Source organism: Rhyacophila brunnea, unplaced genomic scaffold (assembly GCF_057557595.1).
Source record: "Rhyacophila brunnea isolate RB1 unplaced genomic scaffold, BYU_Rbru_1.0 scaffold_2, whole genome shotgun sequence".
NCBI classification, from domain to species: domain Eukaryota; kingdom Metazoa; phylum Arthropoda; class Insecta; order Trichoptera; family Rhyacophilidae; genus Rhyacophila; species Rhyacophila brunnea.
The window spans coordinates 21,523,498-21,536,933 of record NW_028232859.1 but is presented as its reverse complement, the minus strand read 5'-3'; the positions used below and the strand labels follow the sequence as shown (position 1 = coordinate 21,536,933).

Genomic DNA, 13,436 nt, shown 5'->3' with positions numbered 1-13,436 from the left:
GGCTCGGCCACGTGCTGTAAGTGTCAGAAGAGAATTTTAACCTGGTTTGCCTGTTCTTCAAGGCAACCGGAATCCGGCTTCCTGGAAGGCCGCTATATACTATTTATAAAGTGTATACGACTCAAGAAGACTGGCGAGCGACTTTGACTCCTGATCACCACACAAGTCAGTTTTTGACAGGCCATGGTGGATTCACTTGTTACCCAGCCGACATGTTCATGCGGCGGAGAAAAACCGGATGCAAACCACATCATCTGGGAATGTCCGAGAATGTGCTCCGATAGGAAAGAAATGCTCAAGTCGGTCCAACCAGCCGTTGGTCGCCACAAAGGCCAATTATATTGCATTTAAAAAAACTTGCGGCGTCTTATTGCGGACGCGATGATCTCTTGACACAGTATAGTTTTTCCGTATTATTTTTTGTATCTTATATACATTAAATTCACTTATTTTGTGTCAAGTCTCCGTGCCTTTCTCTCCCATGGGACTGTTTAAAATTAAACTACTTCTTTTAGTAAACTCAGTCAAAGCTCACTAGAGAGCGTGGCGATGTCAGTCTTTGGTATCTGCTCCTGAGACATTCCCAGGCGTAAACAACTGCTGATGCTTCACATCTAAGCAGAAGGCCTCGTGATACTATGACGACTGAGTGTGGTGCGGGGTGGTTGGTTTGGAGGGTCCATATTTTTATTGGCGAGCGACAGGGATTCTCAGAGGCGCCGTGTGGTGTCCATACGCAAGAAGTATAAACGCATAAGTGCCTAAGAAAGTCAACCTGATAGTGTCTATACAGCCTCAAGTAAAGATTCAAAAAAATATTCTGAACCATTTCAATCATAAGGCCGTACTTCAATTGATACGGGGCCAAGAAATAACACCACTCTGCTACGAACTGCTACGAACCCTGCTACGAACTAAGCCTACGGTAACAAAGATACTTACCAATGTAACTATGGATTTTAGGATTGTGGATTGAAACAACATTTAAAAAATAATAAATGATCTTTATTTTTACATATAAAATTAAGATTATAGAAGTACCTACATATTTTACAAAGAGAAGTAAGTAAAAACATTACATTCGTCAATTAACTTTGTAGTATAAAAGTCACTCAACGAAAATAATGTAATTTGTGTATATTATATTATTTAATATATTTATTAAACAAATTTTATAGTAATTATTGATGTAATATATAATGTGCAATGCATAGTATAATATATTATAATAATATACATGTGTATGTTTATTCCCAGTATAAAAATAATAGTATAAAATGAATATGGAATAAAAAAATAAGTAATAATTAATAAATATCTAACTTTTTTTGAGTTTTTTTTCGTTATACAGTTTTAACACATCATAATATTTCATATGATAATAAATTAGGCATTCGTATGTGTTCGTTCATTACACCCATTATACCCACACAGGTACAAAACAATTAGCATATTATTATTATCCATCAGTTAATAAACAAATTGATAGATTAGAAATGTATCAATGTTGACGATATTTAAAAAAAATAATAAAGATTACTTATCATGAAATATTGATATAGGTAACGATGAAGTGGTGAAATGTATCGCTAATCAATAAATCATATTATTATGTAAATGATTTAAAATATATAATAATAATATAATACTTACTTATTTTTACAAAAATATTATTATATTTTAACGATGTATAAAAATAATTTATTAGGTAAAGAGGCTCACTGAGCCATCTCAGCAATGTTTCCCAAACTTACGCCATGCTTTTTAGTTAGATACAGTTTTTTTCGCCGTACCCAACACCCAACTTTTGACGACAAATAATTATCAGTTACATTTTATGCTCTTGAAAGCATTGGGCCAGATTTGAAACCATTGTTTGGTTTTCTGACCTGCCAGTTGATTTATTTTTAGTTTTATTTATAATATTTTTGTCGTATGTCATATAACGCCATACTTACTATCCTTATAATATGCGGACCAATGACTAAAATTATTATAGTAGATTAAAACAGTGGCGTGCGGTGTATAGATTGTAGGTAATTAATTGTGGAATTATATAAGTAGTAAAATTTAATTACTTTGAGTTTTCTAAAGGTTCTATCCTACTATTAATATTACGTAAATATTAACAAAACAATAGTACAACGTTACAACAGCAATACCCAGGCCAAACTACTTCATCGGCCGCATGCCAAGATTCAATCAGTTACAAACTCATAAAGTAGATAATATTTAACAAATAGTAACAGAATTCCTACAAGCAATAGTCATTGCACACCACTGGTAGACGAAGAAAATATTCTTCTGACACTGTGGCCACGACGAAATCACTTTGTAACACCTAAATGAGTCACATACACTGCCAGAAGTATTTGACACCATTCTGCATAATATGTACATATACTATAATTACAGTACTATTGGAAATACTAACCATACGAATCATTGATAACCTACATATTATGTCAAATATTTTACAAAAAAAAAAAAATCCAACACTCTTCAAATCATTTGAGTATCGCAATAGCACAGTTTAGGAAACATTACTCTTAAGTCGAAAACATCGAATGATAGCACTGGTTAGAAAATAAATGGATCTTTTGAAATTGGTAATATAGTTGATAATAATTATTTGTATTGATCCGTGTTCATCAAATAATCTCAATTTAATAAATAAAATGTCAATTACATATTTTTGTAATGTAATATTTTTTCCAATCGACGAGAGAGGGTTGGGGGGGGGGGGAGGGGGGCAGAAGAGAGCACGGGGACTTATAATTAAATCACAATTCATATTTTAAACCTAAATAATATAAACGGTAAATATATGAATCTTTCCATCGGAAGTTTCAATAACACGGTAATCAAGTGACAACATTTAAAAACCAAATTAAAAAGTATATAAAACATAGTGTACCTGGTCAATTGATACAAGACAGTACATAATGTTGAAGGTTTTACAATACAGTGTTACTTATAACTATAATACTTATAATATTCTTAAGTACATAACTCATAATATTATATATGATAACTGATATATGTTTCTTATTTGAATGCATATTAAAAACAAATAATTAAGTAGGTACCTAAGAATTCTGGACTCGATATATATGTAAACTGAGTTAAATGAAAAACACAACTTTTGTAGTAGAGTCAAGAACTTTACTGTTATTTTCGACGTTCGTTTATTTTAGGAGTACCTATGTACTATGTGTATTAACTTTTTAGTTAATATATAAGATTTGTACGTAAGTAGTTAACTACATACTGTAAATACTAGCGATTAAATGTTGTGATGGAGAAATCTCGTCTCGAAAAATAATCAAAAAAGACAAGTCTCGAATTTCGAGAAATATTTTTTTGAAAATTCGAGAATTCTCATTTCTTGAGAAATCATCAACGAGATTCTCGAGAAATTGTCACTAGGCCAAGCTGCCGATCGATTAAAATACCTGAATGGAATTTCTTAAGAAAAGTTGATTCCTCGTTTGAAAAAGACTCGAACGGATTTTTTAAAATTTTTCGGTAAAAAATCTTTTGGTCGGATGTCTCAAAAATGACAAATAAATAGGCAATAACGTCTTCAATTTTCCGAGAATCTCAAGAATTCTCGTCAAATCAAAAAAACTAATCAAGAATTCTCGAGAAAAAAAATGTTCTTGCGATGTCCTCTACCGAAAATAATATTCACTTTACCTTACCTCTCGAGTCCAGAAATGATTCGATCAGGTAGTATAAGACAATGAGTATCTTATTTTATTAATGGTATTTTTTCAAAGTATAAAGGTTTTTTCTTTTAGTGAACGATTTTTACAGTGATTATCAGAGTATATTATGAATAAAATCGAAATAGTAACTAATGTATAAAGATATAAACATTAAATTAATAACTGAGAAGTTATATTCAGTAAGTAAAGTATCATTACAAACAATGGTTTAAATTTAATCTTAAAATATTCGTTTTATAACGAATTATCATATTGCTTCATTTTGGCTACATCTCCTTTCCGCGAAATATTTTACGTAACATTATAATTATTACAGAGAATGCATATATATTATGTACGTAGAATGTAGATTAACCCGATTACAATACGGTTACAAAAACATCCAAGAATGATTAAATGTGATGTGACATTAGGAAAACAAAAATAAAATATTAATCTCTAATATTTATTAAAATTATTGGCAATGATTATTGGTAGATTGGCTAAACGTTACCAGCTTAATACAGCAGTACCAACATTATAAAATAAACGATAACGTCAACCAGTATAAAAACCCTATAATAATAAAATAATAAGTACTTACACTTATCTTTAAATCAGTAAGTAAGAACTCTAACATATTTATTGCTTACAGGAAGCAGTTGGCTTCATCAGCGCCGTCTGAACAGTCAGTTTGCTTGTCGCAAAGTTGTGACAGTGTGATGCACCGTCCATCCACGCATCGGAGTTCACCTTTCGGACAAGGAGACGAATGAGACGTATACTCATCACTGAAATAATCATCTTCTAAATCATCTTGACTCTTTCCACCGTCAGCCTTTTCCGGGCAGTTTTTTTCACCATCTGTGCATTTGAAGTTTGCGTCCATTTTTATAATCATTGGAGTAATCTCCGTCACTTGCGGTGCTTCAGTTTTCTGTTCTTGGGCAGCCTTCGCTGCATTCTTTAGGGTCAGTTTTCTCAATGCTCCGAGCGTGTAAAGAGTGGGGTCAGTTTTCGGTTTTCTGGTAGAAGAAGATGTGGCTTTCTTTCCAGGAACTGGTTCTACGATTGGTGCGAAAGAATCGCTCATCATGAGAAGCTCTTCGCCGCTTTCGTACTCCGGGTTGGACCTCGAAGTTGCTGCAGAGTAAAAAATGCATTCACAGTAAATTAAACGTCACTGAACAGGACTGAACGGTAGTTAGATAATATCTATATGATCAAAAAACAACATCGTAGTCATAACTTTAAACGAAAATGGGTGGAAATATCACTACATCGTTATTATAACAGAACCAAAGTTACAAATGTACAAATGGTTAACTTCCTGGAGTATATTCGTTAAGTAATTACATATAGTTAATTTACTATTAACATGCTTTAATTACTGTGTTTGTACAATTAATGTCATTCAATGTTGGCGAACCTTGGACATCAATTAATTAATCCAGTTTACGAGCTTCCTAGAGTTCTGAATTTTCATTAAAGTTTTTCATTCAGTGGGCACATTTATGTATTATAGTTTACTAAAATATAACGCCGTTAAAAATTAAAATCCTAGTTTATAGCAGGGTTTCCCAAACTATGTTCCGCGGAACACCAGTGTTCCGCCGAACCTGAGTAGGTGTTCCGCGACAATCTGGAAAGGTTTTATACACTGCAATACATTTAAAGATCTTCTACTAAGTATAAGTAAAACTAAAATAACTAAAGAAACTAGTAAGGACGATTCCTGGGTTCGGAATCCATTTTCCGTGACAGCCAAACCAGTATGCTTAAGCGCAATTGACTATGAAAATCTAATTTGTTTAATTAGTGACTCTGATTTGAAACAAAAATACAAAAATCAGCCTTTAAATGATTTCTGGATGAGTTTGTCAGAAGAGTACCCCAATTTTTCAAAACAAGCTATTATTGTTTTACTTCCGTTTTCTACAACCCATTTATGCGAAGCGGGATTTTCTTTTTACCCTGCAACGAAGTCAAAATGCAGGAACAGGCTCGATGCCGCACCAGATATTAGAATGCAACTTACCAATATTGTGCCTGATATCAAGGACTCAACATCATCAAAGTCATTAAGTGCTTTATTTATTCATATTTTCGTGTTTATATTATATTATAGTTTTATATTTAAAAATAATTACTAAATAAATAATGTGTTTTAATAACATTTTTTTTTTAAATTTTCACTAGTAGGAATTACCATCCTAAAAAATAAGTGAAAAATGTCCCGTTAAAATTTTCGGGTTTGCGAAGTGTTCCATTGCAGAAAAAGTTTGGGAAATCTTAGTTTATAGTATATCAACATCTGTTTTAGTGTTGGTATAATTTAGTACAGGTTGCACAGATATATTATGTAAAACTGCTGTGTACGATATTTTCCCAGCCAATAGTGAACGGTGTAAGCATCTAGCATTCTAGCATTACTTTAGCGCCCATGTTTTTTATACATCTGTGTGGGACATGCCTGTTCTTTATCAGGATGCGGTATTGGGGGTGTCTAGTACCTAGGGGGTCTAGGGGGTGTGTAGTAGTAGTCTAATACATCGTAATGAATGTCGATTTAAACTGGGCAGGCGATAACGTGCGAATTGTCTCCGATGACAGTTCGAATCCGAATGATCCTCGTATCGGCACATATTAACAATTCCACCGGGTAAGGTAATATGACTCGGTACCTGTGGTATTACTTCCTGAAATTTGACCAACTCACTCTCTACAAGTAAAATATTTGTTACAATCTTACAGCTAATTTTGAGATGAAACACTAAATAAAACTTAATACAACCTAGTATCCCGGTAAGCCGGTTCCGGCCTAGTCAATGAATGGGATGTGATAGTGGATGTCCGTATAAGATGTATTATAAAATATCTACAGCAACATATTAGCTATGATCAGACACATTCCCTTAATATTTAAAAGATATTACTATGTCGAAATAACTCATTTTAATATTTAAGATTTTTACCAGTGAATATGGAAGGTCCAGTGACAGTATTGAGTAGTGGTCGTGGGCTCGGCCTCGGAAGTCTAACAGGAACTGGATATCTGCTTGCAGCGCTGACGACATCAGCTGCGCCACAATCTGCTTCGTCTTCGGCCTGAGGACAGTCTCTGTGACCGTCACAAACCCATTCCTCAGGAATACAGCTACCACGACCGCCGCACCTAAACGCATTATTACTAATTTAACGCTGATATTTTCACATATACCTATAAGGAAATGTATTATTATACCTACCATTAATTTTTACCCGGGATTTACAGCTATATCATAATATGCATTATAATTTGTCACGTAAACGCAACGTGCATTCAATATTGATAACATTTGAGAAAATTGCGGGCCTCTGTAATTTTTGCATTTACGGACCCTAATTAAGTCATAAACTAAAAGTCTTGGTATAATTATTATGGCGATTGGCTTTCACATTTTTATTCTATTAATTTATTTTGTGTAAATCTGCAGTGACGTCCCGTGGGGTAGGCAGATTGAGCGTCGCTTGGGGGCGGCAAATCGAGGAAAATCATTTGGAATATATAGAAATAGCTACCTAAACTTAGTAATAACGAAAATATCTTTCGATTAAAAATTGAACTCACTGGTTTCGTCGGGTTTGCGATATCTAGTTTATTTCCGTTACCCTTCGATGTCCTTGGTGACCAGAAACGACATGTGCAGATTTGCGAATAATTAGTCTGATATTTTATGAGTATTGTATCAAAACAACACATTTATTAGATATTCGACTCATGAAAGGATGATAAAAATAATGTATAAAAAAATGAGGCGACATTTTGGCGCTGCCTAGGGGCGGCATTTTATCTGGGGACGTCACTGTAAATCTGTATATTATGTCGGCCACTGAATAGAAATGTACAAGTGCATTTTTATCGTAACGTAGCTATTATATGTTTATCGTGGAATTAAATAATATAGTATGCTGTTGAATATACTTGAATTCTGAAGGCGCGCATCCTGATCCATCGCAGTCGACCTCATCCGTTCCTCCCGGGCAGTCAGGGATGTTGTCACATCTCCAATGAAGAGGAACGCAGGATCCGTCGGTCGGGCAGCGAAGTTCTCCAGCCAGGCACTCGCCTCCTCCCCTCTGAAGGCAGTCGCCGCCATCGGGGTATTGAGCGCAATTGAAGACTTGTGAGAGCTGGAGTGTGGCTGATATAACGTCCTGACAGGATTCCGCAACAGCTGTAAGGAAATGATTAGTATGTGAAGCATCTAAATATTACGTAATAACCAGTTACCAATTTGAGATCTTTATTAGGTAATGATACTATTATCAAAGAACTAGGGATCGAGAAGAGTGGAGGGAGCTGGGGGTGGCCCAGTGCTCGAAATGGAAAATTTCACGAACAGGAACGCTCTATAATTTTCCGAAAAAACGGTATGCTTAATTTTTTTCATTACATACGTACGTACGTTGGATGTATAAATGCAACAATAAACTTTGAACTTCTTACGCGGATGTATATTGAGCAAGTGGGCAAGGATTGTCAGCGCCGCAGGCGAAAGAACCTCGTCTCAACAAAGTATACCGTCAAGAATTGTATTATTCTTTACTCTTACTTTATCTACCACCCATAATCAGCAGGCATGTTACTTCTACCACCACTCGTCACTGCTTATAACTTATATTACTGTCTCATTTGGGATAGTTCAGTTTGTTAATTAATTAAACTTAAAAAACAACATATCCACATACCTACCATAAAGATTCAAATTAAAAATTAATTTACATACAACAAATTTTACAGATTATAGATTCAAGACGAGCACAGAATATTTAAAAAAAAATTAAAGAAATAGTATTAAAATAGTGTTTAAAAATAAAGAAATAGATGCAGCAACTATTAGAAAAAATAGTAAGTACCTATACAGAGACGAGTAAATACAAAATTTATACTGTACATATCTGTATACCGATAGAGCTAACTACGCCATTTAATTATTTAAGAAGTTATCAAACTAAGAATTTATAAATCGTTCACATAAACTCGTTCTCACGCAGGAGGAATATACCAATATCCGAAGCGATTTGGTTGAACACAGTGTGTAAGCGTTCTTAAGATAAATCAATCGGATAAAGCCATGGATGGCATCCACACAGCTTCAAACAAAGGATCCTCAAAGATTTCTTTTGGACCTTCTCCACCATAAGGGCCATTAGGCCATACCTACTTCTAAGAAAAGCTTCAAGCCATCATAACCAAACTACGTAATTATAGCATTTTAAATTACCAATGGTGTATCATTAATTATCGGCTTTTGAGCTTTGAGAATCGATGTCTCCGCCGAATCTTAGGGGTACATTGGTACGACCGCGTTACAAATACCCGAGTTCGTGAGCACAGCAGCCTTCGGTGATTGAAGTTATCACGAAGAGACGATTTACGTGGCTGGGACACGTATTCCGGATGCCGCCAAAGAGTGCGGCACTTCGTACCCTTGTGGCACAGCTTCAAGGGTTCCATCGCCGTGGCCGCCTCTCCCTCACCCTGCAGCGGTGCTACAAAAGCGACCTATTTGCTGCAGGTCTGACATGGCGGGAGGCGCATGGCGATGGACCGAGGGAAGTGGCGCCAATGCTTGCCCTATGCCCCAATATTAGGACATGACAGGGTAGAAGAAGAAGTATCATTAATTATATAAGATAAAACATGACGGAAGGTGCAACTCGAATTGCTAAACACGATTCCTATAGAATAATATAATATTGTCATTAATCAGTAGGTACCTACCTATATTGAACATTATAAGGACTAATATTGTAGTGTATGTATATACCTATACCATAGGCCTCACATCGTGAAGCTGGCCCCCAGGCTAGGATCTTTGGTGGGGCCCCCTTCTTATCGCTAAGAATAAAGGCAGTATGTACGGGGTAACAATAATCTGTATATTTAGTGTTTTATTGTATATTTTAAAACATCCATACGAATTATGGAGATGTCGAGTATTGATAAACAATTAAGAATTGTTTCGTATAACCACATAACTATAAATAATAGTATTGTAAGAAAATTCTTTTTTTTTACTATTAAAGCAAATTTGTGATGTGTGTTTATCTCACTTATCTGGTCGATTCGCCTCGCCGGGCTCCTCCTGAGCACGGGCTCCCAGGCTAGAGCCCTTTCAGCCCCTCGTTGTGGAGACCATGACCTATATGTTACAATGATGATGCTTTGGTTACCATTATTGTAATATACGTACACTTACCACCTCAGATTAAAGAACTTACCACCGTATTTATTTAATCTATGACTACCATCTAAAATTATTTGTTGTCCGCACTGAACACGTACCTACCTAATTTTACTAGTGTATTTTAAACTAAACGATTCAATTTGTGATGTTTGTCCATACCTAGTCTCATTATAGTAATTATTATTGCCACGGTGATGAATAATGATAATACAGAACAATAATTTATTATTATGATAGTAATAAAATTTTATTGGAGGATATTTCTTTTTTTTTAAAACAAATTTACAAACAAAAATTAACTAAAAGTTCTCTACATAGTAGGTATCTATTATTTCTATTATTTTTAAAGTAGCAAGTTACAACGTATGTAATAACACAATAGAAACGTCCCTTAAAAATAAACTAATTACGGTAGGCTATTCAATAGTTTCATACCAAAAACATTTTTGTAGGAAAATGGCATAATGGTGCATTTATTTATTACTCATTGTAAAAATAAGGGTTTACGACACGTCATAAATATTTTTAACACGTCGAGTCAATTGTCGAAAAGACATTGAATCAGAAAACCCTGTTTCAACTGTATTGTCGATCTTAAATGCTTATCGGAGTGAATTCTTAATTTTTTAGCAGATTTACACGAAGTACCTACTACTTAATTAAACCTTCATAAAATTTATAAATATCCACTCATATTTATCATTTTCAAAACGAAAAAATTCTGCTTGTGGCCACTGGTCAACAGCATTATATGTCAAATCAGTTTGGATACCAACGACAAAAAATATACTTATATGTAATATATAGAAAGGTATCGCCTGCTGAGATGTTTAACCAAATTTCAAGAGAACAAATTTAAATAATACAAAATGTTTTAAAAAACAAGCGATTATCACTAATAAGTAGATTTTAGCGGAATTGTACGATTTAAATTACCAAACTTTATCATATTAATTTTACCACCGAAAATTTTGCCCGCAAAAATAGACGTGGGTATAAAATTAACACGGCGATTAGATGGCGATGAAAATAAATAAGTTTTATCACTCACAATAAAATATAAGTAATAAATTAGTAGGTAAGTAAATTCGCAATGCATACCAGTCAAAGGTAAAAGCGAGACTGTACTGAGATATTTCATACTTTAGAAATTATTATACAAATATGTAGGTGCCATCTTTATTTTTTATTGAATTTAAGTTATTTAAGTACAAAAGGTTATCAAACAATGTCAGCAAAGGCACAATTCTTTTGTAGCTTGCAGCTGTAGTTACTTTTTTTATGTAAGTATGCAATTATTTGGAGTGTTTAGACAATGCATTTAGACACGGATGTATCGACACAAAAAAGAAAATTGAAAGAAATTTAGGGATGTCATAAATTTTATTTTTAACCCTTGCACGCCCGGCATGACATAACTTCGTTAATTTTTAATTTTGAGAAAAACTTTAAAAGATACATTCACACATAAATACTTAAATCTAACGAACCGCAACGCAATTTTAAATGAATCCACGAGCCGGAACGGTATATTTTGGAATTCCACGAACCACAACGGCGCTCCGGTGCGTTCCTGTCCATTTCGAGCGCTGGGGTGGCCTCCATCCAGCTGTGGATCAACCTCGGCTGTTGATCACGATGACGATAATATTATAATTCTAATCGGAACGAAAAGCGACACGCGGGTCACTAAAGCCGATGATTTCTATGGAACAGAATAAAATTCTCATCAACTAGAATTTAAAATAGTTTTCCATCAATATTTTTTCTTCATTAGTTCTATAATTGGCCGCATCACGGAGAGGTTTCTAAACAGATTTTTTACGAGTAATGGAAGTCAGCCGCTTGGCCAATCCAGTTAGATCCATGCTATGGGACCAAACACGTGTCGAAAAACAAAATGTGAATTTTTCCAGATCTGGGAATCAAGCCAGAGGACCTACGGCTTCATAAGCGGACACGCTACCATTCGTTCATCGTGCGAATACCCTCAATGAATAGAATTACATAATTAATCTTTTCAGCGTTTACTAGGTAGTATAATTTATAAAATTTGTTTATCACTTGTTATTCACCACACGTAAAGATAGCTTTACAATACGTGTTTTGCTCACACGGTGAGCTTTAACAGCGTTGAACATTAAAAAGCTCACAATATCAGTAAAACTCATGTCGTAAAGCAGTATTTGAAGGGAAAAACTCATAAATATAAACACAAATTAGTGAGGCACTACTACTAGGCCTTAGACTGTTTTGATCATAGATTTGTAGCCCGAAATCAATGACATTAATATGGACGAAGCATCTGGAAAAAAAATGACACTCACTTTTTTGTCGGGTCTACCGAATGGCATAATTCATATTTTAATATCAATATCGTTCGCTCAAATGAACATTGACACTAGAAACACTGTTTTAACGCCATTACAATAAAGATGATATTTCTATAAATTCCCGATGCGTGATTATATGGAAATTGCGAAATTTTGTCACGTGACGTCTACCTATACATGTGGGAATGTCGCTATGCGCGAATTTACTTGCTTGCTACTTTACTGAGTGCGTTGTCCTTTAGTAATATCATTTCCCGAAATAGATGTGATCATAAATTACACAAATATCGAGGAATTAATAAAAAATACCTTTGCACGCTCGTCTGCATGGTGGGGTGACGGTCATTCCACGAGGTTTGCACTCTGGCTCTAAGAGTGAGCAGATGAACTGCCTCGCTCTTGGGCTGCAGCCTGATCTGACGATGTAGTCAAAGTAAGGTACAGCGGCGTCCAGCTGGCTGGCACTATCAATTCCACTCACCAAGGGTTGGGTCGTCAGGTCGTATGGCAACACTCCTCGGCACATTGATAGTCTTGTTGAATGGCAAATACCTATGATGAGAGTGTTTATTATTTACACAAAATTAAAAATTACATGATTCCTTTTATTTTTATCATTGGTTTATGAAGTTATACGAGTAGAACGGTATCTACGTAGCCATGTTTGTGTGTCTGATTTTAATATTATTATAATAAAAATAATATGTACCTACATATTCAATGAAAAATATGATATATAAAAATACATCAAACATCAATGAAAATGACGTGTAACTAACCAATTATTAACAATCAATTAATAATAAAATTATTTGTAACCAAGTTGAGTAAATCGATTTCAAGGTTTGCTAACAGTTTAGAAGTTGATACTTAGATTTTTGATAATCTGTAAATGAGTTCTGTTTTATAAATGATACGTCATTCCTATGCTAAGGAAATTTTCATATATCTTTATGTTTATTATGGGTTTTTTAAGGGTTTGAAATGATACAAGTTAGGCCAAAACAATTAGATACATTGTTATTGACATAATAACAACATAAAATACACAGATGTTCATCCGTGTAATCCGATATTAGAAGTAAAATGTTATTTTTTTTTTAATTTTACATGACACATGTACCCTTTTAATCCTGACTCATTAATTTCATCCGAAAATT

General features: G+C 34.5%; 1 protein-coding gene across 1 annotated transcript in view; it reads right to left on the bottom strand.

Moving 5' to 3' along the window:
• Positions 1 to 1,139: 1,139 nt before the first annotated feature.
• LOC147072044 (uncharacterized) overlaps positions 1,140 to 13,436 on the bottom strand; it is a 298,376-nt gene continuing 286,079 nt past the window's right edge. The window contains exons 6-9 of the mRNA XM_085946570.1: positions 12,586 to 12,828; positions 7,675 to 7,927; positions 6,686 to 6,885; positions 1,140 to 4,853 (exon numbers count right to left, since the gene is read on the bottom strand). Coding sequence (XP_085802696.1) covers positions 4,360 to 4,853; positions 6,686 to 6,885; positions 7,675 to 7,927; positions 12,586 to 12,828 — 1,190 coding nt within the window. The 3' untranslated portion in view covers positions 1,140 to 4,359. The remainder of the gene's footprint in view (positions 4,854 to 6,685; positions 6,886 to 7,674; positions 7,928 to 12,585; positions 12,829 to 13,436) is intronic.